Genomic DNA, 23,688 nt, shown 5'->3' with positions numbered 1-23,688 from the left:
TGTGTGACAGGGTCCTTATCAATCAGAGCGGAGGGGGTGGAAAAGGCGACGCCCGCCCGGCCGCCCAATCAGAACGCAGTATTGGCCGCCAAAGAAAGCGGAGGAGGGTATGGAAAAGGCGACGCAAATGCACGCCTACGTGACTCACTGCATAATGGGATTGGAATCGTTAACATAGTAGCTATGTGACAGGGTCCTTATCAATCAGAGCGGAGGGGGTGGAAAAGGCGACGCCCGCCCGGCCGCCCAATCAGAACGCAGTATTGGCCGCCAATGAAAGCGGAAAAGGCGACACAAATGCACGCCTACGTGACTCACTGCATTTTACTACGCCCCTAATGGGATTGGAATCGTTAACATAGTAGCTGTGTGACAGGGTCCCAGCGATTTCAAAGATCGTTATACGGGACGCATGCTCGTTCATAAACTCGTTATGTGTGACACCCAACATGCGATTTCAACAACGACTCATAAACGATCCAGAAAGTGTGACGTAGTAGCGATCTCGTTCACGATCTCGTTATGTGTGACTGGACCTTCAGAAAAACCTTTCTGAATCAAGGCTACCACCCAAGAACAATTGAAAACCAGATTATAAGAGCCACCAGAATATCAAGAAACCATCTTCTACATTATAAAACCAAAGAAGAGAACAACCGAGTCCCTCTTGTAGTCACCTACAATCCACATCTGGAGGTGTTTAGAGGAGCTGCACGGAAACTACAACCATTACTGCAAAAAGATGCCCGGTTAAAATCTATTTTTCCAGACCCCCCACTTCTGTGTTTTAGACAGCCCCCAAATCTAAGAAGCATCATTGTCAGAAGCTCCCTGTCCTCTCCAACACCAACAGGAACATTTCCCTGCAACCAGAAAAAATGTAAGACCTGTCCATTAATATTGACAACACGGACAAGATAGAGATTCCCAGATCACATCAGGACTACAAGATCCCAGGTACCTTCAGCTGCACTACAACCAATGTGGTATACTTAATTATATGTACCAAATGTCCAACTGGGGGTCTGTATGTAGGGGAGACAGGACAACAGCTCAGGACAAGGATGAATTCTCACCGCCACACAATTAGAGAAAAAAGGATGGATCTACCTGTGGCCAAACATTTTTGTAACCCAGACCACAGCATCATGGACATGAAATTGCTGGTATTGAAAGGAAACTTCAAGTCCCAGAGAGATAGGAGACTATGGGAGTACAAACTTATGATGACCTTTGACACATTCAGAGCAGGAATGAATGTGTCTCATGGATTCATGTCTTTTTACATCAGTGAAAAGATGTGCTCCTCTGACCATCCGAGCGTGTCACAGCCCTGGACCAGATCCTAATCAGAAGACAATAAAACTTTCACACTGAACTGCAGCAGTATTTATGGCCCCACAACAGTTTGCCCCCCTGCCATAGTGATAGTTCTGTTTCATATAACTTGTTTTTTTTTTTGTTTTTTTTTTTTACTGCACTATTCTAAGTCCTGTTGTGTATAAATATGTGACTCTTCAGATTTTGTGTTATACCATGCCTGATGAAGAGACCTGAGTAGTTTCGAAAGCTTGCAATTATTACCATCTTTTCAGTTAGCCATTAAAAGGTATCAACCACTGAGGACTCTGTTCTTTTAAACAATTTTTTTTATCTCTACTGGCTAACACGGTACAAAGATATATTTTACTTAGACCCTGGATGATAAGTTACAAAAATGTTAAACCTGTTGAAAAATAATGACCACTGAGTTTGTGCAAGACAATTAGCCAACTTGAGCTACAGGAGATTTTCATGTTCAGTAATAACAGTAACACAATAAATAGCTCCCTGGAAAAAAGTGTTGCTACTCCTTGAAAGCTAATTTGATAGTGATTAGTTTTATATTACCAATGTCATAATTGCGGCCGGATGGAAATAGCTTCCTGGAAAAGAAGACACATGGGTGCAGTTTACTAACAGACGGATCTTAGACAAAACAGCTCCCACCCTCACCTCTGATACATCAACCTCCACTGTGAGGGTAAAGACACATCAGGTTGTGTTAATATGGGTGCTGACGCAAAGCATTTTTTTTAGACAGTTAAATGCAAACAAGGCTCTCTCACTCAAATAAGAAATGTCCATACCTTTTATCATCATGTCAGTTAGGGGTCTTGCAATGGCAACATTTTTTTTAATAAAGTTCCTGTAATAATTAGAGAATCCCAAAAAACGTTGCAAAGCTTTAAGATTTTCAGAACAGTGCCATTTTAATATAGCCCGCAACTTAGAGGGATCAATCCTAAAACCAGTGGTAAAAATTATATAACCCAAAAATGGAAGTTCTTGAAAAGGGAATACACTCTTTTCTAATTTAGCATATAACTTGTTCTCTTTGATAATTTGCAAAACTGGTTTAACATTTCAAATGTGATCGAAAATCCTCCGAATAAATATGAATGTCATCAGAGTAAAATTTCCCTAACAGGTGAGCAAATAAGTCATTAACAACATGTTGAAAAAGCTCAGCCGCATTGGTCAGGCCAAACGGTGTCATCAGATTTTCAAAGTGACCCGCTGGTGTTAAATGCCGTTTTCCACTCATCACCCTGTTGAACCCAAATCAGACTTTAGGCCCCCTTGAGATTGAGAACCATTTGGCAGCAGTAATCTGATTGAATAGGTCTGGAATGAGTACGATAGGATTCGGATCCTGAACCGTAATCCGGCCAGGAGGAGACTCGTCCGCCGTGCTGAGGGTGCTGGGCCGGGCCCCTGATGCAGCAGACGGCTCCGGGACTTGGGTGGGCCGCCCAGACTGCTGGGACCTCGAGGACGGGACTGGGGCACCCCCGGAGGACGCGGTGTGCCAGGGCCTGGAGCTCTTCCACTGCGGAGCCGCCTCGTCCTCTTCCTCTTCCTCCTCCTCGGTGGAGGAGCTGAGTGCGGAGCTGCCGCCCGCTGTCACCGTCCGGCCACTGGGCCATGTGCACGGCTCCCTGTACGAGCCCGGCTCCCTGTATGTGCAGCTGCACGGGGACAGCGGTTGCAGGCTGGAGCCGCACGAGAAGCCGTTGCGGCTGCAGAACGATTACCTCTTCCAGCTGGGCTTCCGGGACCTGTGTCGGGTGCAGGAGGAGGGCATGGAGCCCGAGATCGGCTGCCTCATCCGCTTCTATGCAGGAAAGCCTAATTGAGCTGGCATGTCTGATAGGACTCAGCTATCTGGAACCTACAATGTACGGAAAGGGAAGATCCAGTTACCTGTAAACAGGTGGACCAGACGGCAAGTGATCCTTTGTGGGACCTGTCTGATTGTGTCATCCGTCAAGGAAAGCCAGTCCGGAAAGATGCACGTTCTCCCTCTGATCGGTGGAAAAGTTGAAGAAGTGAAAAAACATCAGCACTGCTTGGCGTTCAGCTCATCGGGACCCCAGAGTCAGACGTACTACGTTTGCTTTGATACATTCACAGACTACTTAAGGTGGCTCCGACAAGGGTCCAAGATTGCATCTCAGCGGATCAGCTCTGTAGACCTGTCCTGTTGTAACCTGGAGCACCTCCCCGAGAACCTTTTCTACAGTCAAGATCTTACACATCTCAACCTACAGCAGAATGCACTAAGACTTAATCCAGACCCTGCCATTGAAGGAACTCTCGATGATCTTCACAGATTTTCAAAGCTGAAGAGCCTTAATCTTTCCAGTAATCTGGTTAAACTCACAGAAATCCAGGCACGGATGCAGTCCACTATCCTTTTTCATAAAGAAGAAACCCACAGCCACAGGGGATGAAAGTAGCCTAATGTGACCATTAGCCAAACTCTCCATTATGCATTCCTTGAAATCTTGTCTCTCAGGACCAAACAAATTATACAGTTTTCACTTGGGCAGCTTGGCCACTTGGGCAACATAGCTTTAATCTTTAGGTGTGGCCAAAATGTCTGTTCGGTGGCAGCTCCTGATAACCCTTCTCAGAAAATACTTCATCAAACTCTGAGAAAAGATGCAGAATACTTGTGGTTATGACTGAGATACAGGTCTCTTAACAGTGTTCGTTACAGTAAGAGCTCCATTTAATTATGTCCTGAGTCTAACAGTCAACAACAGGGTTATGTAATGTAAACCAAGGGAAGCCTAACACAATTTGTGCAGAGATATCTTTGAGCACATAGCATAAAATGCACTTCGAATGGAGTACCGTTATGCAGAGTTCCAATCCTTGTACACAATCCATAAGGAACCCTTGGGAAAGAGGTGACGCGTCAATGTCAAAAATCCGGACTGGATTAGATAACGTGTTCACTCTTAACCTGGAGAAGTGAGAGAACTGTTCATCGATTATGTTTGCCTCAGAATCACTATCTAGAAATACCTTAATAGGCTTGATCTCTCTTTCTAAAGTCCAACTACGTGGGCTGAGTTGAACGGACATAAAATCCTCTGCCTAACTGAAACTAAAGGCTACTTTACACCAGACAATCTATCGTGCGATAGATCGTCGGGGGTCACGGTTTTTGTGACGCACATCCGGCATCACTGGCGATGCCGGCCTGTGTGACACCTCCTAGCAACGTAGTATCGCTCACAAATCGTGAGTCGTGTACTGGTCGCTAGGTTCCATAATATCGGTTCTGAAAACGGGCGCCGGTTGTTCATCGTTCCCGTTGCATCACACGTCGCTCCGTGTGACACCACGGGAGCGATGAACATCGCGTACCTGCCTCCCGCGTCAGCCGCCGGCTCTATGTGGAAGGAAAGAGGTGGGCGGGATGTTTACATCCTGCTCATCTCCGCCCCTCCGCTTCTATTGGCCGGCGGCCGTGTGACGTCGCTGTGACGCCGAACGTCCCTCCCACTCCAGGAAGTGGACGTTCGCCGCCCACAGCATGATCGCATGAGAGGTAAGTACGTTTGACGGGGGTTACCGACTTTGTGCGCCACGGGCAGCGATTTGCCCGTGACGCAAAAAGGACGGGGGCGGGTACGATCGATTGTGAAATCGCACAATCGGTCGTACCATGTAAAGCAGCCTTAAGCCTCAGGTGACCTTAAGCCAGACGTCTATTTCTATCAATACTGCCCAAAAGTCACAAGAATCAAGAGGAGATCCAACCATTTAGCAGATGGTAGCCAATCAGTTACACATCCCAGTAGCGGGGGTTGTGTGGATGGAGATACGGGTCTGCAGATGAAGCTTAGGAAAGAAGGGAGTTGTTCTAGTGAAGGGCCCTATTGGGAGTGGACCCATCTTGACATTGCTGATGGATGTTTCGAAGGAAGTAAGACAGTTTCTGGTGACCAGCCATTGAGGAAATGACTGGAAGCTCTTGACATGGCACCACCCTAATAGAAGAACATTCCAACAGCTAGTATGGGCAAGTCAAATTTACAAGTTGTCACTCACATTCCGGGCCCTGGGAAAAGTGGTGGTACCTGCTATTACAGCTCTGACTTTGCACATGGACAATCAGCACTCACTATGCCGATCTTGGCCCGGATGCCCTTAGAATGAGTGGAAGTGCAGGCTGAACCTTTGGGGACAGAAGGCAAAAGGAAAAAAAAGCGATCAAACAGTCCAATAAGTGTGCAAAATTTTATTGATCAAGTGAAAGTAAAAACACCATAAAAACATCATAAGTATCCGGACACATTCCTGATTATGGTAAGTCATAATTGTGGTATATAGATAAAGAGGAAAAACTGCCACATGCAGTGACCATATTGACAAGGTAACATATATCAAATATTTGCCATGTGATATAATAGGTAAAGGATGGAGTCACAAATCACAGATCAATAAATATAACCAGCAGGATTTATGGAAATATGCAATAATTCAATATGATAATATGCCATTTATATTCCACAAACCCAACCAGATGACCAAAAAGACCCAAATTAGGCACAATAGTGATTATGGGGCTCCAAACCCATAATTGTCACAACCTGCCGGTATGAATTAATAACATCAGGATCACCGCCGAGGAAACCAATCACCGTCAAATCAAAATTGGGCTGCAAGACCCAATTAGGTCATCATATAGATATAATACACTGAATATAATTTACCATAAATATACAGTCACCATTTGATTGGACAAGCAGCCGATAACGCAGCGGTATAGGATGTTATCATTAAAGGCAATCTGTTACAGAGGCGGTCTATTATAATAATAAATTATGGACATCATTCAATCAAATTGGCTGCATAGGTCTACTATTGGGACAAAATACATCCATACAGTACTCCAATAGCCCACAAAGTGTGAGTATTTATGAAAATACGTTGTTATATACAGAATGCTGGTATAGGGGCAAAATATATTATAGAAACAAGCCAGCAGTCAAGAGAATTAATGTAACATAATAGTAGAATATGCAGTCACCATTAGATTGAGCAAGTCAGATATGGTTATAAATACAGCATTTTATTAGCGCCAATGTAAAAGAGCACAAGAATATTGCAAGGGCAGGCCAGACAATATGGGATTTAATACAGCGTAATGATACACATTATATAGGAATAGCAGTTACCATTGGATCGACCGGATCACCAGCAATTTGTACTAACCATACTATAAATATGGCAATGTGATGCCTAGGATGTAGCTTATCACAAGGACATAAAGCAGGCTAGTGGGTCGCCAACCGGAGGCAGAATACCAACATTACCTGAGATGCTTTGTAAATCAACAATCCAGAGTGTGGCCGGATACACAGGACGCCCTACACGTGTTTCGGCACACGCCTTCGTCCAGGGGCACCACTCTCCCTCCGTCTCCACTCGGCCTCCGTATCCTTATGGTGTAGGTGTTGACCGATCATGTGATGTGGCCGGCTCTCCTCCTCCATGACGCGGCGGTCGATTGTTGATGTTGGTTGTTGTGGTTACGCATGCGTCATTACCTAGGTCACTACACGCTGATTGGCTGCATGTCTGATTAAATACCGACTGTTACCACCTATACACCGCCCCTGGACGAAGGCGTGTGCCGAAACACGTGTAGGGCGTCCTGTGTATCCGGCCACACTCTGGATTGTTGATTTACAAAGCATCTCAGGTAATGTTGGTATTCTGCCTCCGGTTGGCGACCCACTAGCCTGCTTTATGTCCTTGTGATAAGCTACATCCTAGGCATCACATTGCCATATTTATAGTATGGTTAGTACAAATTGCTGGTGATCCGGTCGATCCAATGGTAACTGCTATTCCTATATAATGTGTATCATTACGCTGTATTAAATCCCATATTGTCTGGCCTGCCCTTGCAATATTCTTGTGCTCTTTTACATTGGCGCTAATAAAATGCTGTATTTATAACCATATCTGACTTGCTCAATCTAATGGTGACTGCATATTCTACTATTATGTTACATTAATTCTCTTGACTGCTGGCTTGTTTCTATAATATATTTTGCCCCTATACCAGCATTCTGTATATAACAACGTATTTTCATAAATACTCACACTTTGTGGGCTATTGGAGTACTGTATGGATGTATTTTGTCCCAATAGTAGACCTATGCAGCCAATTTGATTGAATGATGTCCATAATTTATTATTATAATAGACCGCCTCTGTAACAGATTGCCTTTAATGATAACATCCTATACCGCTGCGTTATCGGCTGCTTGTCCAATCAAATGGTGACTGTATATTTATGGTAAATTATATTCAGTGTATTATATCTATATGATGACCTAATTGGGTCTTGCAGCCCAATTTTGATTTGACGGTGATTGGTTTCCTCGGCGGTGATCCTGATGTTATTAATTCATACCGGCAGGTTGTGACAATTATGGGTTTGGAGCCCCATAATCACTATTGTGCCTAATTTGGGTCTTTTTGGTCATCTGGTTGGGTTTGTGGAATATAAATGGCATATTATCATATTGAATTATTGCATATTTCCATAAATCCTGCTGGTTATATTTATTGATCTGTGATTTGTGACTCCATCCTTTACCTATTATATCACATGGCAAATATTTGATATATGTTACCTTGTCAATATGGTCACTGCATGTGGCAGTTTTTCCTCTTTATCTATATACCACAATTATGACTTACCATAATCAGGAATGTGTCCGGATACTTATGATGTTTTTATGGTGTTTTTACTTTCACTTGATCAATAAAATTTTGCACACTTATTGGACTGTTTGATCGCTTTTTTTCCTTTTGCCTTCTCTCTTGATATTGCGATTGTCCCTGATGGTTCAGATAACCCACATAATCCATTATATAGTATCCCATTGGATATGGGATTAATTATAACATAATATATGGTTACTATTTATGTGGGTATTCGTTATGGTCTCAATGTATGTATACCTTTGGGGACAGGAATAGTGATGCCTGGACTACTAGTCACCCACACCCTGATGACAGTGCTCCAAGGACGAGTATTGGTGAAATGTCTTAACTTCAGCAGAATAAGCCTGAGCTTTAATCCCAGGAAGCCATTGGGAAGAATCTACAAGATCTGATGTGGTGAGCTTGTCCCCTGTAGATGGAGACCTGTGGATACTGTTGATGTCTATAGATTGGAAGAAAAGAGAATACAAGACAAGGGATGGCCATGTTATTTTGGAGCAAATGGAGGGAAATTTATCTGATTTTTCCCTCTGACAAGAAGGACAAGGGGAAAATCTGTTGGGGCAGTATCAGGAGGTTTTCCCCATACACAATGACAATTTTGGGTGCACAAAATCCATTCAACATGAGATCCCTATGAGAAATAAGGCACCCATACTAGAAAGATATCACCAGATTCCTTCTCAGATGTATCAAGAAGTAAAGGATCTTTTGTCACTCATGCTACAAAATGGATTGATAAGAGAAAGCCAGAGCCCCTGGGCTGTGACCATCATGTTGTTCTGAAAGAATGATGGGACTTTGAGGTTCTGTGTGGACTACCAGAGATTGAACGCCTGCATGGTTTGTGATTTGCATCCCCTACTGAGGATAGAAGAATTCCTAATGGCACTAGGGGAGGCTAGATACTTTCCCTGTTTCAATTTGGCCAGTGGTTACTGAGAGGTCCTCATGGCGGAGCAAGATCGACCAAAAACAGCTTGAAATCTCCCTATAGCATTGTTTGAGTTTAACTGGATGATGTTCGGACTAATTAATGCCCTGGGGATGTTCCAACAATTGATTGAGAGGTGTGTTGGAGACTTGAACTTTGAGGCAACACTGATATACCTTGATGACATTACAATATACTCCACCATGTTTGAGGAGCAGCATCTTGCTAAGTGCGGGCAGGTGATACAGCAGCTTCAGAGGCAGGGACTGAAGATAAAGCCTTGAAAATGCTCTCAGTTACAGAAGGAAATAGAATACCTAGGGCATGCAGTCTCTAGTGAAAGGGTGTACCTAAAGAAGGAGAAAGTGGCAGATGTGCAGAAGAGGTCTACACCCAAGACATTGAGAGAGCTAAGAGCATTTCTGGGCCTATCAGGGTAGTATGGAAGGTTCATCAATGATTTTGCAAAGACTGCTGCATCACTGCATGAACTCCTAAGGGGGACAGCTGAGGGTACCAAGATCCAGTTGGGGCTGGCGCAGGAAGAATCCTTCCAAGCACTAAAGCTCACTTTGACACATTCTATCTTTACCTATGCATAATTCTCTCAATCATACTTGTTACATGTCAATTAGAATCTCTATGGTTTAGATTCTGTGCTGGCAAAGGTCCAGGAAGGGCAAGAGTGGGTTATTGACTAGAGTCAATCTCTACGGGACACGGATAGAAATCTCAAACACTACAGCTCATTCAAACTGGAACTGCTAGCCTTGGTGTGGGCCATGACTGAGAAATTTGCGGAATATCATCTGTCATGCGGGCGTCACATGAGACGATCTATCGTGCAATGCATCGTCGGGGTCACGGTTTTTGTGACGCACATCCGGCATCGTTTGTGACGTCGTTTCGTGTGACACTTATGAGCGACGCTGAATCGGTCACAAATCGTGAGTCGTGTACATGTTGCTTAATTTTAAAAACTCGTTTATTTTTCATGGCGCCAGTTGTTCATCGTACCCAGGGCAGCACACATCGCTCCGTGTGACACCCCGGGAACAATGAATACAGCTTACCTGTGTCCCGCGGCACCCGCCGTCTATGCGGAAGGATGGAGGTGGGCGGGATGTTTACGTCCCGCTCATCTCCGCCCCTCCGCTTCTATTGGCCGGCGGCTGTGTGATGTCGCTGTGACGGCGAACGTCCCTCCCCCTTCAGGAAGAGGATATTCACCGCCCACAGTAAGGTCGCTCAGTAGGTAAGTGCGTGTGACGGCGGTTTAATGACTTTGTGCGACACAGGCAGCGATTTGCCTGTGACGCACAAATGACGGGGGCAGGTACGATCACTTGTGCGATCGCACGATAGATCGTACCGTGTAATGCCCGCATCAGGGTCCAAAGTTAATGTGCAGACTGACAATAACCCACTTGCACATCTGGAGAATGCAAAACTGCTGGCACTGGAAAAATGGAGGATGTCCAAGTATTGGTATAAGATAGCCTATCTGATAAAGGCTGAAAATACCTTTGCAGATGCTCTGCCCAGAGTGACCCATGAAGAACCGTTCAAGGATGTGGACAAACAGTTGGTGGGAGATGAGACACCATATTTCAGGTGCTCTGCGATGGCCCTTGTGGTCTCTTCAGGAGGGGAATACCGACCAAGTAGAGTGTTGGACCACCTAAGAGATGAATGGGTACAACTACAACAGACAGAACCTAAACTGTCAAAGTTACGAAGATGCAGTGAGCTGGAGGAGAAAATTGCGATCTGGGGTTTTATCCGAGGAAGATGATTAAAAAATGTTAAAAATGCTCACCTTGGCAGGTTGTGTGAGTCATAAACCAACTTGAAATTACCAAAATGACAGCTGCAGCAGCCCCATGAATGTAACAGCAAACACCAGGAGAAGAATTAAAGTTATGAATATGGGTGACACTAGACCAGAAACCCAGCAGAGAAGAGAAAGCTTCCTTGTCCATAGGTGCCTTTTAGACATTGGGATAATAGGAATGCTTCTGTAAAGGAGGCCCATGAGAGTGGTGCACATTTCGGACATAAAGGACCTTTCAATGGCTGCAGTGGCTTGTGTATTGGCCCAAACTATGACAGATGGTGAAAAACGTTCGTCAGAAGTGACGACAGTGTGAATTGACCAAGCCTCTGAAACAGAGGGCACCCACCCAGGTCATAAGGATGCCTGAGCCACTTGTAATTGGCCCATTCCATAACAGTTGTGAATATTGTCTGGTTATGATGGACCATTTCACAAAGTTCGCAGTCGTAACCACCAACCCAGGATCAGATGGCCAAGTCAGTGTCCCAAGCCACCTGTCGAGACTTCATCTGGGTATTTGAAGAGAATCCACTCTGATCAAGGGACATGCTTTCAGGGGAGAGTCATGGAAAAACTACATTGACTCATAGAGGACAATGCCCTACCACCCTCAGGAATTTTTTTTTCCTGTGAACACTTTAATAGAACATAGCTACAGATGCTGAGAACATTGGAAGATAATCGGAAGATGAAGTGGTCTGAATTTGTTATGGAACTAGTGTGGGGGTATAAAAACCGAGCTCACTCCACAACTGGGTACATGCCCTACATGTTCCTGCTTGGCTGTAACAGCAGTGATCTCTCTGAGCTGGGGCTTGACCTAGAAGAAAACTGCTCCAGAATTAACATGTCCACCTTGGATTCCAAGAGATAAGTCATCCCAATGTGACCCTGAAACAGGATGTACCCCTACAACCAGGAAATTGAGTGCTGATACGAGCAAAATATTCTAAGAGTAACTTGGATTACAGATGGGAGGTAATTTGGGTAATGAAGAGGATTCACCTTGAGTATCCGGTGTATCATATCATATTATAATAATAATAATAATAATAACAATAATAATATTTATTCACTTATATAGCGCCATTAATTCCATAGAGCGTTACATACATCAGCAACATATGAGGTTCGATCTGAGAAGGAAAAAGAGGCACCATGATGGGTGCTACACCACAACATGCTCTGTCCCTGTGTGTCTGAAGGGGAGAGAGTGGATGAACCCCTAAAAGAACAACGGAATATGCTGTGTCAAGGAGAATTGTGGATAATGAGGATAAATGGTGGCTGGAACCAGCAATACCCAGAGAAGCAACAACTCCACTTCAGGGTGATTCAGAAACTAGGTCAGAGGCTGAACTCCCAAAGAAATTAATAGAAGGCCTGAGTGTTGCTAAGGAGACAAACCAAGAGGGGACTCGAGAAATCAATGTATTATTGCTGGTGTCCCACCAACAAGGTTTGCAGAAGATAACTTCATCTGGCAGTTTATTATGCAGGAAACACAAGCGTGTGCTTGAATACTGGCAACATTGGGGTCGCCTCTGAAGAGCATCAAGGTTCAAAGTGACTCTTCTCATCTGAGGTCTGGCGAGTTTAACGAGGGAAGCAAGGTAAAGAAGTGGACTAGAGAAAAAGACGTACACAGTTAATGTCTCAAAGAGTGTTCGCAAGCGAGCATCACCCTACGATGATCAAAAATTATGGAGAAAGGACAATCAGGAACTTAGGACTGAATTGCATGTTTCTCAAGGGACAGATTGGAGAAGACGCTAGGTCAGGTAACAGCTCTAGTGCAGGTACTAATTTTAAAAGGTTCAACAGGGCTGAGAAGACACTAAATTGTTTCCTGGACCTGCAGCAGGATGGTCATGTGAGCAGTGGAGTCGGCTTACAACCATCAGATCTGTGGGAAACCATATGCGAGAGAAAATCTCACACCAGATCCGAGAGAAGATCAGAGACCAGATTCTGTCACTCTCCCGGTCCGACCGCACCACCTACCACCTGTCGCTCTACCCCGTGGGTTCCCCGCTCCCCACCGAGCTCGCTCTCCTGCTACCTCGTCCATAACTTTTCCCTCGTCGGTCCCGGCACCACGCTGCACTCACTGCAGCCACCTGCGCTCCAGTGCCCTGCCTCTCCTCCTGTGGTCTCAGCTCGGACCTCCGGGTTGCGGTTGTCACACATGCACACTAGAGGGCGTGCGCATGCACTCACCTAGACTTTAAGGGCCAGTACAGCTGTTCGGGATATGACTGCTAATTAGCTATCGGTATTTAAGACTTCCCATTCCCCATGGCTGCTGCTGTTCAACATGTAGCTTGTCTCTTGTACCAGTTGTTTAGGTCCCTCCATGCCATGTGCTTGGAGTAACTATTCTCTGCTTGCAGATCCTGAGTACCTACCTGAGCACGCTTCCCAGCCTGATCCCGTTAACCCGCACCAGTCTTTGGTTCTGGAGTTCAGCCTGATCCCGTTAACCTACACCAGTCTTCGGTTCTGGACTTCAGCCTGATTCCGCTAACCTGCACCTGGCCCAAATCTGGTCCTGTATCTACCACAGACTCTATAAGACTATCCTGTGAATCCTGCTGATCCCGGCTTCAGTACAACTAGGCCCTCTAGGGCTACGCCCCACAGTCCCTGTATAGGGGTTTGCTCGAGACGGCGCCACAGGGGAGTATTCATAAATCAATAATTAGAAGTGCAGTTATGGAAAAACAAAAGAAAAAACTCCTAAGATTCAATTTTAAAATATAATCCGATTAAAAGGGAAGGGAATCTTCCAAAACCAAATCAAAAAATCTAGAGTCTGTATTAAGAACAAATGGTGGGGCTGTACTTTATAATTCATATTTATTTATATTCTCTGCCCCTTGAACCTACATCCTCATTGTTGCGGGCCATATCTGGGCTATAGGATGAGGACCGGAGGGAGTTGATTATCGCTTCTCTGGAGACGCTGGGTCCGTGTTATATTTGGGGAATCCCTTGAGGAAGGTCCCTCTTCTGGTGGACACCGAGGCCTATGAGATAAGTGGTTAAAGCCTTGGTTCTAACCAGGCCTTGTGTGGTTGGAGTCTGTATTTACAAGTGTATGCATTTGCATGTGTGCTTAATCCCTGCCACCTGGTAACAGTCAGGGGATCTTTATTACACGGTTAGAGGCTTATTGAATTATAAAGTACAGCCCCACCGTTTGTTCTTAATACAGACTCTAGCATTACTTTGATTCTATCGTTGCTTCTTTGGGACCACCTACATTCATTAACCTTTTTGTTCTATGAACTATTTTTCCTTCCACTCCTGAAGAACCTCAGACTGATGAGGGGAAACGCATCGGGTGGTTTCGTTTAGGGACCGCTGGAGTTTATTGAGTGGGCTCTGGGTCATTGTGCCCGTATATGTTTCCAATTAATTACATTGGACATAGGTTATTGATATTATTTATATTTGATCTTAAAAATTGGTTCATTTGAATGTGTGAATCCTTCACAGTACCATCACCTCACAGCTCCTAGGGCCAGTATAGGGCCAGGAGGGAGAGTTGACGTAGAGCGGGGGCACCAACTGTGCAGGCTCTTAGGGCGTCGACCTCCGCGGCAAGGAAGGGGTGAATATAGGGCATTGTGAGGGTCAGATTCCCTCCCCCCCCCTTTTTGGCTTTTTTAACATTGACACTTATTGTATTTTTGAAAGGATTTTTTGATTTGGTTTTGGAAGACGCCACAGGGGAGTCCAGTGCACGGTCCAGTGGGCCCACTCCCAGGACTATTGTTACAGATTCAATAGAAGACCCAATCCGACGGGGGTCAGAGCTGGGAGCAAGAGAGACAACTAGGCCGTTGCAGAAGACTGTTTGTGAGCCATCGTGTTCTGTAAAAATGTACAGTACCAAGTTAGGACTGGGGCCATGCTTGAGAGAAAGAAGGTGGTCAAGTGTGCAGAGTAACTCATCTTTTGGGACCAGCGACCTAGAGTGTAGTGTGTCGCCCACCTGTAGCGGTCGCCTCAGGGACGTCACTCCACCTTCTGGGAGGCCACAGGGGCTCCACTTGATTACCGCTGGCTACAGGTATGTCAGGGTTGTTAATACGGTTATGGGATTAAGAGTATTTTTCACTTTACCCTGTTAACCTCACAATACTAATTAAACTGAGGAAGGAAAGAGGGTGAGAGAAGGGAAAGCCGCCGAGGAATGGGGGCATTGCTAAAATAAGGATGTATTCCATTGATAGGTAGGAACAGATCTCATTAGAGATTAAATATATGGATCATTTTCAACGGAAAAAACTTTTCCCTATATTGTAGTACTTGTATGAGATATTTAATGGATGAGCTCTCTCCTCCCTCATTTTGTTGGTGACTCCATAGAGTTTATAAGAGTTTCATTAATATAGTGGCAACAACGTGAAAAAAATTTTTATGTGTGTTTTGTTTGAGTTGAGTTTTTAATATATATTTATAAAATGTAAGTTTTATCAATTATTGGGTATATGCTGTCACAAAACTGATAAGAAATAGGACATACTCCATGGGTCTGTTGCGCTGTCCGAGAAAAAAAAGTCAGGCAGCACATTGACACTGCCCACAGATGCAGGAATGTAGCCTTATTATGTATAGCACCGTCCAGTAGTATTTGATGTACTCACTATGTAAAGCACCGTCCTTAATTACATATTTTCCCGTTTTATTACACATTTCTACAAAAAAATATTTTTTGTAATGATCGCACGTGACTTTGTATTTTTCTGAATCATCTTTTTGTCCTGATTTCAAAAACGTATGTAAAAATGTATATAGTTTTTCTGTATCACGTATAGTTTCCGTTGAGCACCATCATTATTATAAAATATAGGAAATATACTGGCGACATTAAGCAAACAGTAATCTACACGTCAGAAAAAAATGCTTCCCCTTACAAAACAGATTTAATTGAACCAAAATAATTTCACATGCAAAATAGAAACCAAAATATGAGCAGAAATTAAAAGTGCTTGACATTAGACTGTCGCTGATACGATTTTTCAGGGTTGTCCCTATATAACATCCAACAATAATCTGCCATCATTGATGCTTTCCAAAATCCCAGGTGGCGGTGTTCCATTACTTTAATGTCCTGGTGAAACCGCTCACCTTGTTTATTGCTTACATCCCCAAGATTTTGAGGGAAGAAATCTAAATGTGAATGCAAAAAGTGCATTTCAGAGACATGCGACATCCAAGACACTGGTGTGCATTTCGCAGTTCCTCAACACCTTCAACATATTCTGGAGATTTATTTTTTATTAAGATGTTTTCACAGACCCACTTAATGCTTTTCCAAGATCTCAATTCCTTATCATTTAGAGTTCCTTCAAACACATCATCTCTCATAAGCTCTCTGATCTGAGGACCAACAAATACCCCTTCCTTCAGTTTTGCTGTGAAATGCTGAAGAATTTCTGTGAAATTTACTGGAACCCTTGTGAATTTGTCTTTATATGTAGTGGAGGATGAAAGATTTTTGTTAGAGTAACTAAAGGATTATGCTGGACATTGTCTCTACCTGGAGCATAGTTGTTTCTCTGTCCCAAATCACGACAAACATAATGCTCTATTGCAGAGTTCACAAACACTGGCCCGCGGGCCACATGCGGCCCATAAGGCTGTTTCTTGCGCCCCGAAGACACCTAGGCCCCATGACCATTGCGCCCGATACATACACGGCGCCGTCAGCACTTTCCTTCAAGTGAATATAACTTGCGGCACCACCCAGAGCAGCACGTCTCTACACAGCTTTACTAATGGCAGCTGCCACCGGCCAATCAGAGGCCAGCAGCTAACGTGGGCATATTCTAATTAGCCGGCGCGGCTGCCATTAGTAATGATGTGAGGAGAGCAGCAGTGCTGTAAATCATTCCCCAGAAGGAAAGCGCTCATGGCGGCGACCCTGTGTACCGGACAGCGATTGTCATGGTCCTCACGGGGTCTAGGTGCCTGTGCACTGCAAGAAGAGAGGTGAGAAGAATATTTTTTTTTTGTATGTGAACAATGTCATAACGGGATATTACTACAGGATGGCACATTTCTATAAGGGGACAATATGGAACATTACTACAAGGGGGCAATATGGGACATTACTGCAATGGGACAATATGGGACATTACAACAGGGGACAATATAGGCACATTACTACAAGGGGACAATATGGGACATTACTACAAGGGGGCAATATGGGACATTACTATAAAGAAACAATATGGCCACATTACCACAGGGGACAATATGGGCACATTATTACCACAGGGGACAATATGGGCACATTACTACAGGATGTGGAACATTACTAAAAGATGAGGACCAGGATGGAAATATTACTCTAAAATATTGGCCAAAATTACTATATGGTGGTAATTGAAAAACAATATTACTTAGAAGAAGGGGATAAAATGTAAAAAAAATTCAAAATAAAGAATCATTTTATTTTCCCCATTAAAAAATACTTTTAATATATAAACTGAAATAAAAAAGTGGACATTTGTTATAATAAACGAGTGAAAAAAGTTTAAATAAAATGTGATCCAAAGTTGTATAAAAAAAAATATGCGATCACTAAAAATGTCACTAGGTCCAGCAAAGAATGTGATCCCCCAAATATTTTTTTTTCTATGTGCACCCTTTATACTCAGCCGAGTTTGAGACCCCTGCTCTATTATATTTCTACTGTCCAATAAACACAAGAAGCAACAATATTTTGTGAAATATCCTTGCATTCCCATTAGCAGACACTTTCAAATCTTGACAGATATTCCATTGATGACTTATATTTTATAGCATCCAAAACAACTGACAGATTTCCATAACTTTCCATTAGATAACATGAGTGAGCAATAAGAATTGATAGTTTCAGATTTCCATTGTGAAGCAACACTGCTTTCAAACTTCTCTGGGATGAATCAATAAACAATCACTAATTTGCAACAAAATACTCTTGATTCAGTTCTTCAAAGAGGCCATTCACATTGTTACAGTACACCATTGGTCCATCAACTGTTAAAAATTGTGTTAAAGTGTTACTTCTGTTGTGGTAATAACACACTTGGACATCCTCATGAGGAAGATTCTTCTGTTTTAACCTAGTTGCACGAAGTTCAGCTTTATCTTTTGACAATGAAAGGTCTCTGATGAGATCATTTAATTCATGTTGAGTAAAGTGTTCTGGCTGCTCGAGTGCTCCTTCAGGTACATATTCATCTTGACTTGAGGTGTCCATGTCTTCACCAGTAGCTTCATCTCCATAGTCTTCATATTCTACTTCATTTTCATCCAATCCAGATAATGCTGGTACAGGAACTGGCAATGTACCATCATGTGGAACTGGCCTAATCGCAGATTCAAGTACAGAGTAATTATCCTATGTTTGTTCTTTGTAGAAAAGCCCTTCAGTTTGACAAACCAAAAGTAGAAGTCATCACTATGATTTTTGGGTTCTCTCCAAATCATGGGAACAGCAAATAACATAGCCACTTAACTCATATTCAACCAGTCACGAAGACCATTTCAACAACTTGAGCATATCACATGAGGGGCTCAGCTTTTGTCTTGATCACCAAGTAGACACTTAAAGTACATCTGGTGCAACTTTTTAATATCATGAGTGATTCAACGTACTTGGCTTTTTGGTGTAAAAGAACCACACACATAGCAGAATCTGTTTGGATGATTGATACACTGTTGGGGCATTTTTCTCCTTTAAATCAGATCAAACAGTAGAGAAAGGTTAGTTCAATGGGGGTGACAAACTCAAAAAAATGCTATGAGCCGACTGACTATACATAGATATTTCCCCAGAGATGACAGATGCCTTCTCGTCTATCTCCCTGTGGCAGGGCTCCTCAGATCTCTGTAGAGACCTGTCTCCTATCAGAGTCTCACATCACCATCCTTTTCTGACTGACTCAAATTTTACCGCCTCATAAAAGTTAGCTCCTCCCCATAACATTTGACTTTCCGAGAAGCAGTCATTGCTTGACTGCACTGTGTATACTCCTCTATATAATATGTGTGTATGTTTTTCCAAGAGTGGTGGCGGACTGTGGAAGGTTTGAGGGGTGGAGGCAGAGCTGGGGTGGCGCCTGGGCGTAGTCTCAAGGGGGGCCCCAAAATTTTGCCAGTATGGGGCCCTGAAATTCCTAGTGGCATCCTTGCCTCTCAATCACCTATTGTCACAAATCAATAGTGACAATAATACAGGGATATGCTTACCTGTCCAGGTTATTTTAACACAACCCTGAAAGCACTTAGATTTAGGCTGCTGCAGACCCATAAGAAGAAAAAACAATCCAAGGATGCAATTGAAAGGGTTAATTCCTGTGCTGTCTGCAGATAAACTTTTCTAAAAATGTGTACACAATGTATACAGTATTGCATTTCAGTGTCTAAAATACAGTGCCTACAAGTAGTATTCAACCCCCTGCAGATTTAGCAGGTTTACACATTCGGAATTAACTTGGCATTGTTACATTTGGACTGTAGATCAGCCTGGAAGTGTGAAAAAGAATGTTATTTCTTTTTTTTTTTTTTTTTTTTAAATTGTGAAAAGTTTATTCAGAGGGTCATTTATTATTCAACCCCTCAAACCACCAGAATTCTGTTTGGTTCCCCTAAAGTATTAAGAAGTATTTCAGGCACAAAGAACAATGAGCTTCACATGTTTGGATTAATTATCTCTTTTTTCAGCCTTTTCTGACTAATTAAAGCTGGTGTCACACTAAGCGACAGCGACAACGACGTCGCTGTTACGTCACCATTTTCGGTGACGTAACAGCGACCTTGTAAGTCGCTGTTATGATCGCTGCTTAGCTGTCAAACACAGCAGAAGCAGCGATCATAACGTCACTGTGCTACATGTGCAGAGAGCAGGGAGCCGCGCTTAGCGCTGGCTCCTTGCTCTCCTAGGTGCAGTACACATCGGGTTAATTAACCCGATGTGTGCTGCAGCTACATGTCACAGTGCAGAGAGCAAGGAGCCGCGCGCACTGCTTAGCGCTGGCTCCTTGCTCTCCTTGCTACAGTATACATCGGGTTAATTACCCGATGCATACTGCAGCCACATGTGCACAGAGCAGGAGCCGGCGTCTGGCAGCAAGAGCGGAGGCTGGTAACCAGCGTAAACATCGGGTAACCAGGGAAAGGTCTTCCCTTGGTTACCCGATGTTTACGCTGGTTACAGCTTACCGCAGCTGCCAGACGCCGGCTCCTGCTCCCTGATCGCTTCATTTCGTCGCTCTCTCGCTGTCACACACAGCGATGTGTGTGTCACAGCGGGAGAGTGACGACCAAAAAATGAAGCTGGACATTCAGCAACGACCGGCGACCTCACAGCAGGGGCCAGGTCGTTGCTGGATGTCACACACAGCGACAGCGACGGGACGTCGCTGCAACGTCACAGAAAATGGTGACGTAGCAGCGACGTCGTTGTCGTCGTCGTTATGTGTGACACCACCCTAAGACCCTCCCCAAACTTGTGAACAGCACTCATACTTGGTCAACATGGGAAAGACAAAGGAGCATTCCAAGGCCATCAGAGACAAGATCGTGGAGGGTCACAAGGCTGGCAAGGGGTACAAAACCCTTTCCAAGGAGTTGGACCTACCTGTCTCCACTGTTGGGAGCATCATCCGGAAGTGGAAGGCTTATGGAACTACTGTTAGCCTTCCACGGCCTGGACAGCCTTTGAAAGTTTCCACCCGTGCCAAGGCCAGGCTTGTCCAAAGAGTCAAGGCTAACCCAAGGACAACAAGGAAGGAGCTCCGGGAAGATCTCATGGCAGTGGGGACATTGGTTTCAGTCAATACCATAAGTAACGTACTCCACCGCAATGGTCTCTGTTCCAGACGAGCCCGTAAGGTACCTTTACTTTCAAAGCGTCATGTCAAGGCTCGTCTACAGTTTGCTCATGATCACTTGGAGGACTCTGAGACAGACTGGTTCAAGGTTCTCTGGTCTGATGAGACCAAGATCGAGATCTTTGGTGCCAACCACACACGTGACGTTTGGAGACTGGATGGCACTGCATACGACCCCAAGAATACCATCCCTACAGTCAAGCATGGTGGTGGCAGCATCATGCTGTGGGGCTGTTTCTCAGCCAAGGGGCCTGGCCATCTGGTCCGCATTCATGGGAAGATGGATAGCACGGCCTACCTGGAGATTTTGGCCAAGAACCTCCGCTCCTCCATCAAGGATCTTAGGATGGGTCGTCATTTCATCTTCCAACAAGACAATGACCCAAAGCACACAGCCAAGAAAACCAAGTCCTGGTTCAAGAGGGAAAAAATCAAGGTGTTGCAGTGGCCTAGTCAGTCTCCTGACCTTAACCCAATTGAAAACTTGTGGAAGGAGCTCAAGATTAAGGTCCACATGAGACACCCAAAGAACCTAGATAACTTGGAGAAGATCTGCATGGAGGAGTGGGCCAAGATAACTCCAGAGACCTGTGCCGGCCTGATCAGGTCTTATAAAAGACGATTATTAGCTGTTATTGCAAACAAGGGTTATTCCACAAAATATTAAACCTAGGGGTTGAATAATAATTGACCCACACTTTTATGTTGAAAATGTATTAAAATTTAACTGAGCAACATAACTTGTTGGTTTGTAAGATTTATGCATCTGTTAATAAATCCTGCTCTTGTTTGAAGTTTGCAGGCTCTAACTTATTTGCATCTTATCAAACCTGCTAAATCTGCAGGGGATTGAATACTACTTGTAGGCACTGTATATAGTAAAAGTGGTGCCTAGCATGTATGGCATTTTTCTCAGTACAGAAATTTAGTGGAAGGGACAACACAAATAGTTATCTGGTAGAGCTTGTAAACTAATGCACTGCACTTCATAAAGAATAGCCGTTGTATGATATGTCATTTTCTTGTTACCCTAGGTGAACACAATGTGCATAGCTTTTGCCGTACAGACTGGCTTCATTAATATACTATATTTGTAGAATGCTGCAGCATGTACGGATGATATTTCTCCAGGTTACTGAGCATGAGGCCTTAGTATATGTGCACTAGAGTCTACATGAAGTGATAATGGACTTTATTTCTTTACCGTTTGACCTTTGGCTCCTTGGTGGCAGGTTGCTGGCCAAGAGACTGGGAGCTCTCAGAACATGGACTGCATGAAAAATGATAAAAAAAAAAAGAGTCTATGTTGGCATGAAAATGAAACCATCAAACAAAGTTAGCTGTGTATACTATTGGAGACAGGTCTACATTAAAGCAATTGTAACCCAGTCAGTGTAACCAAAGGTGCAGAGGCTCTAGATGCTAATGGTGCTTCAAGTTAGCCCATTAAGTATGACTGTGTCACATATCTTTTACAATATTTCCAAAATACAGCTGAAGTAAGTATCCTATATGGGAACAGAGTAAAACTGGTGTTAGTGGATTGAATCCTGCTCTATCAAGCTGAGTAATGGGAGCTTTACACGCAGCGACATCGTTAGCGATGTCGCTGGTGAAAGCACCCGCCCTCGTTGCTGGTGCGTCACTGGCAAATCGCTGCCTGTGGCGCACAATGTTGTTAGGAGCCGTCACACGGACTTACCTGCCTAGCAACGTCGTTCTGGCCGGTGAACCGCCTCCTTTCTAAGGGGGCGGTTCGTGCGGCGTCACAGCGGCGTCACTAAGTGGCCGCCCAATAGAAGCGGAGGGGCGGAGATGAGCGGCCGTAACATCCCGCCCACCTCCTTCCTTCCTCATTGCCGGCGGCCAAAGGTAACCTGTAGTTCGTCATTCCCGAGGTGTCACACATAGCGATGTGTGCTGCCTCGGGAACGATGAACAACCTGCGTCCTCAACACTCAACGATTTTTTGAAAATGAACGACGTGTCAACGATGGACGATATGGTGAGTATTTTCCATCGTTAATGGACGCTCGTTGGTGTAACACGCAACGGTGTCGCTAACGAAGCCGGATGTGCGTCACAGAATCCGTGATCCCGGCAGTATATCGTTAGATACGTCGCTGCGTGTAATGGGGCCTTTACGCTGAGTGAGCATCAATACCATAGTAAACAAATAGCTCCATAAAGCACACAGAGCTTAGAGAAGCTCTAGTTACAGAACCACAAGCTGCTGATATCATTTATATTTACTAATCTCTATACCAGCCATTTTACCAGCCAGCCATCACTTCCAGGGTTGCCAACATGACTTTTTATTTTTTTCTGGACTGCTTATAAAAAAAATCAATCAGTTACAGACAACATTTTTTGCGAACATATTGTAAAACTATAATAAATAATCATGATTATAGGTGATACATATCTGCAGCCCATAATTCTCATAGGAAGACATCAGCTGCATTCACTGTAAACTGTAAAATGATGAGAATTCTAGCAAATAAAAATTCCGTATAAATTTATTTAGCTTTCAAAAAATTACGGACGGCTTCCAGTTTTTTTTCTGGACAGTTGGCAACCCTGATCACTTGTCAGTACAGTTGCTGTAATGCAGCAGTTTATAAGACCTATGAGGATTGTTTTGATTAATAAATTCTTTTATCAGTGTGACCTGCATTAGTATCAGCTATTTCACAGCTTGTTCTTGGTATTATATTCCTTCATGCTGCTGTGTACACTGATTTTGGTCTGAAGAGTGGCCCACGGATGATCAGTTGGTCTGTTAAGGACTTTTGCTACCATTTTGACAATATTGTGGTGTCATTAATATCTATAATTTTAGCCAAGTGCTCAGATCATTGGCTATTTAGCATTCTATTCTACTTTTTCCATTGGTAATCCATACAGTGACCTCATACGTAAGCTACAACTGAAGTTAATTA

General features: G+C 43.9%; 1 protein-coding gene across 2 annotated transcripts in view; it reads right to left on the bottom strand.

Annotated features, from left to right (window-relative positions):
- The window catches only part of LOC142291424 (transcription elongation factor A protein 3-like), a 219,113-nt gene that overhangs the window by 169,732 nt on the left and 25,693 nt on the right, over positions 1-23,688 (bottom strand). For both annotated transcript variants that reach the window (XM_075335934.1, XM_075335935.1), the window contains exon 7: positions 21,951-22,016. In XM_075335934.1, the coding sequence (XP_075192049.1) occupies positions 21,951-22,016 (66 nt within the window). The remainder of the gene's footprint in view (positions 1-21,950; positions 22,017-23,688) is intronic.

This window comes from Anomaloglossus baeobatrachus, chromosome 2 (genome assembly GCF_048569485.1).
Source record: "Anomaloglossus baeobatrachus isolate aAnoBae1 chromosome 2, aAnoBae1.hap1, whole genome shotgun sequence".
In the NCBI taxonomy this organism is placed as follows: Eukaryota; Metazoa; Chordata; class Amphibia; order Anura; family Aromobatidae; genus Anomaloglossus; species Anomaloglossus baeobatrachus.
This window is presented reverse-complemented; position numbering and strand designations above follow the sequence as displayed.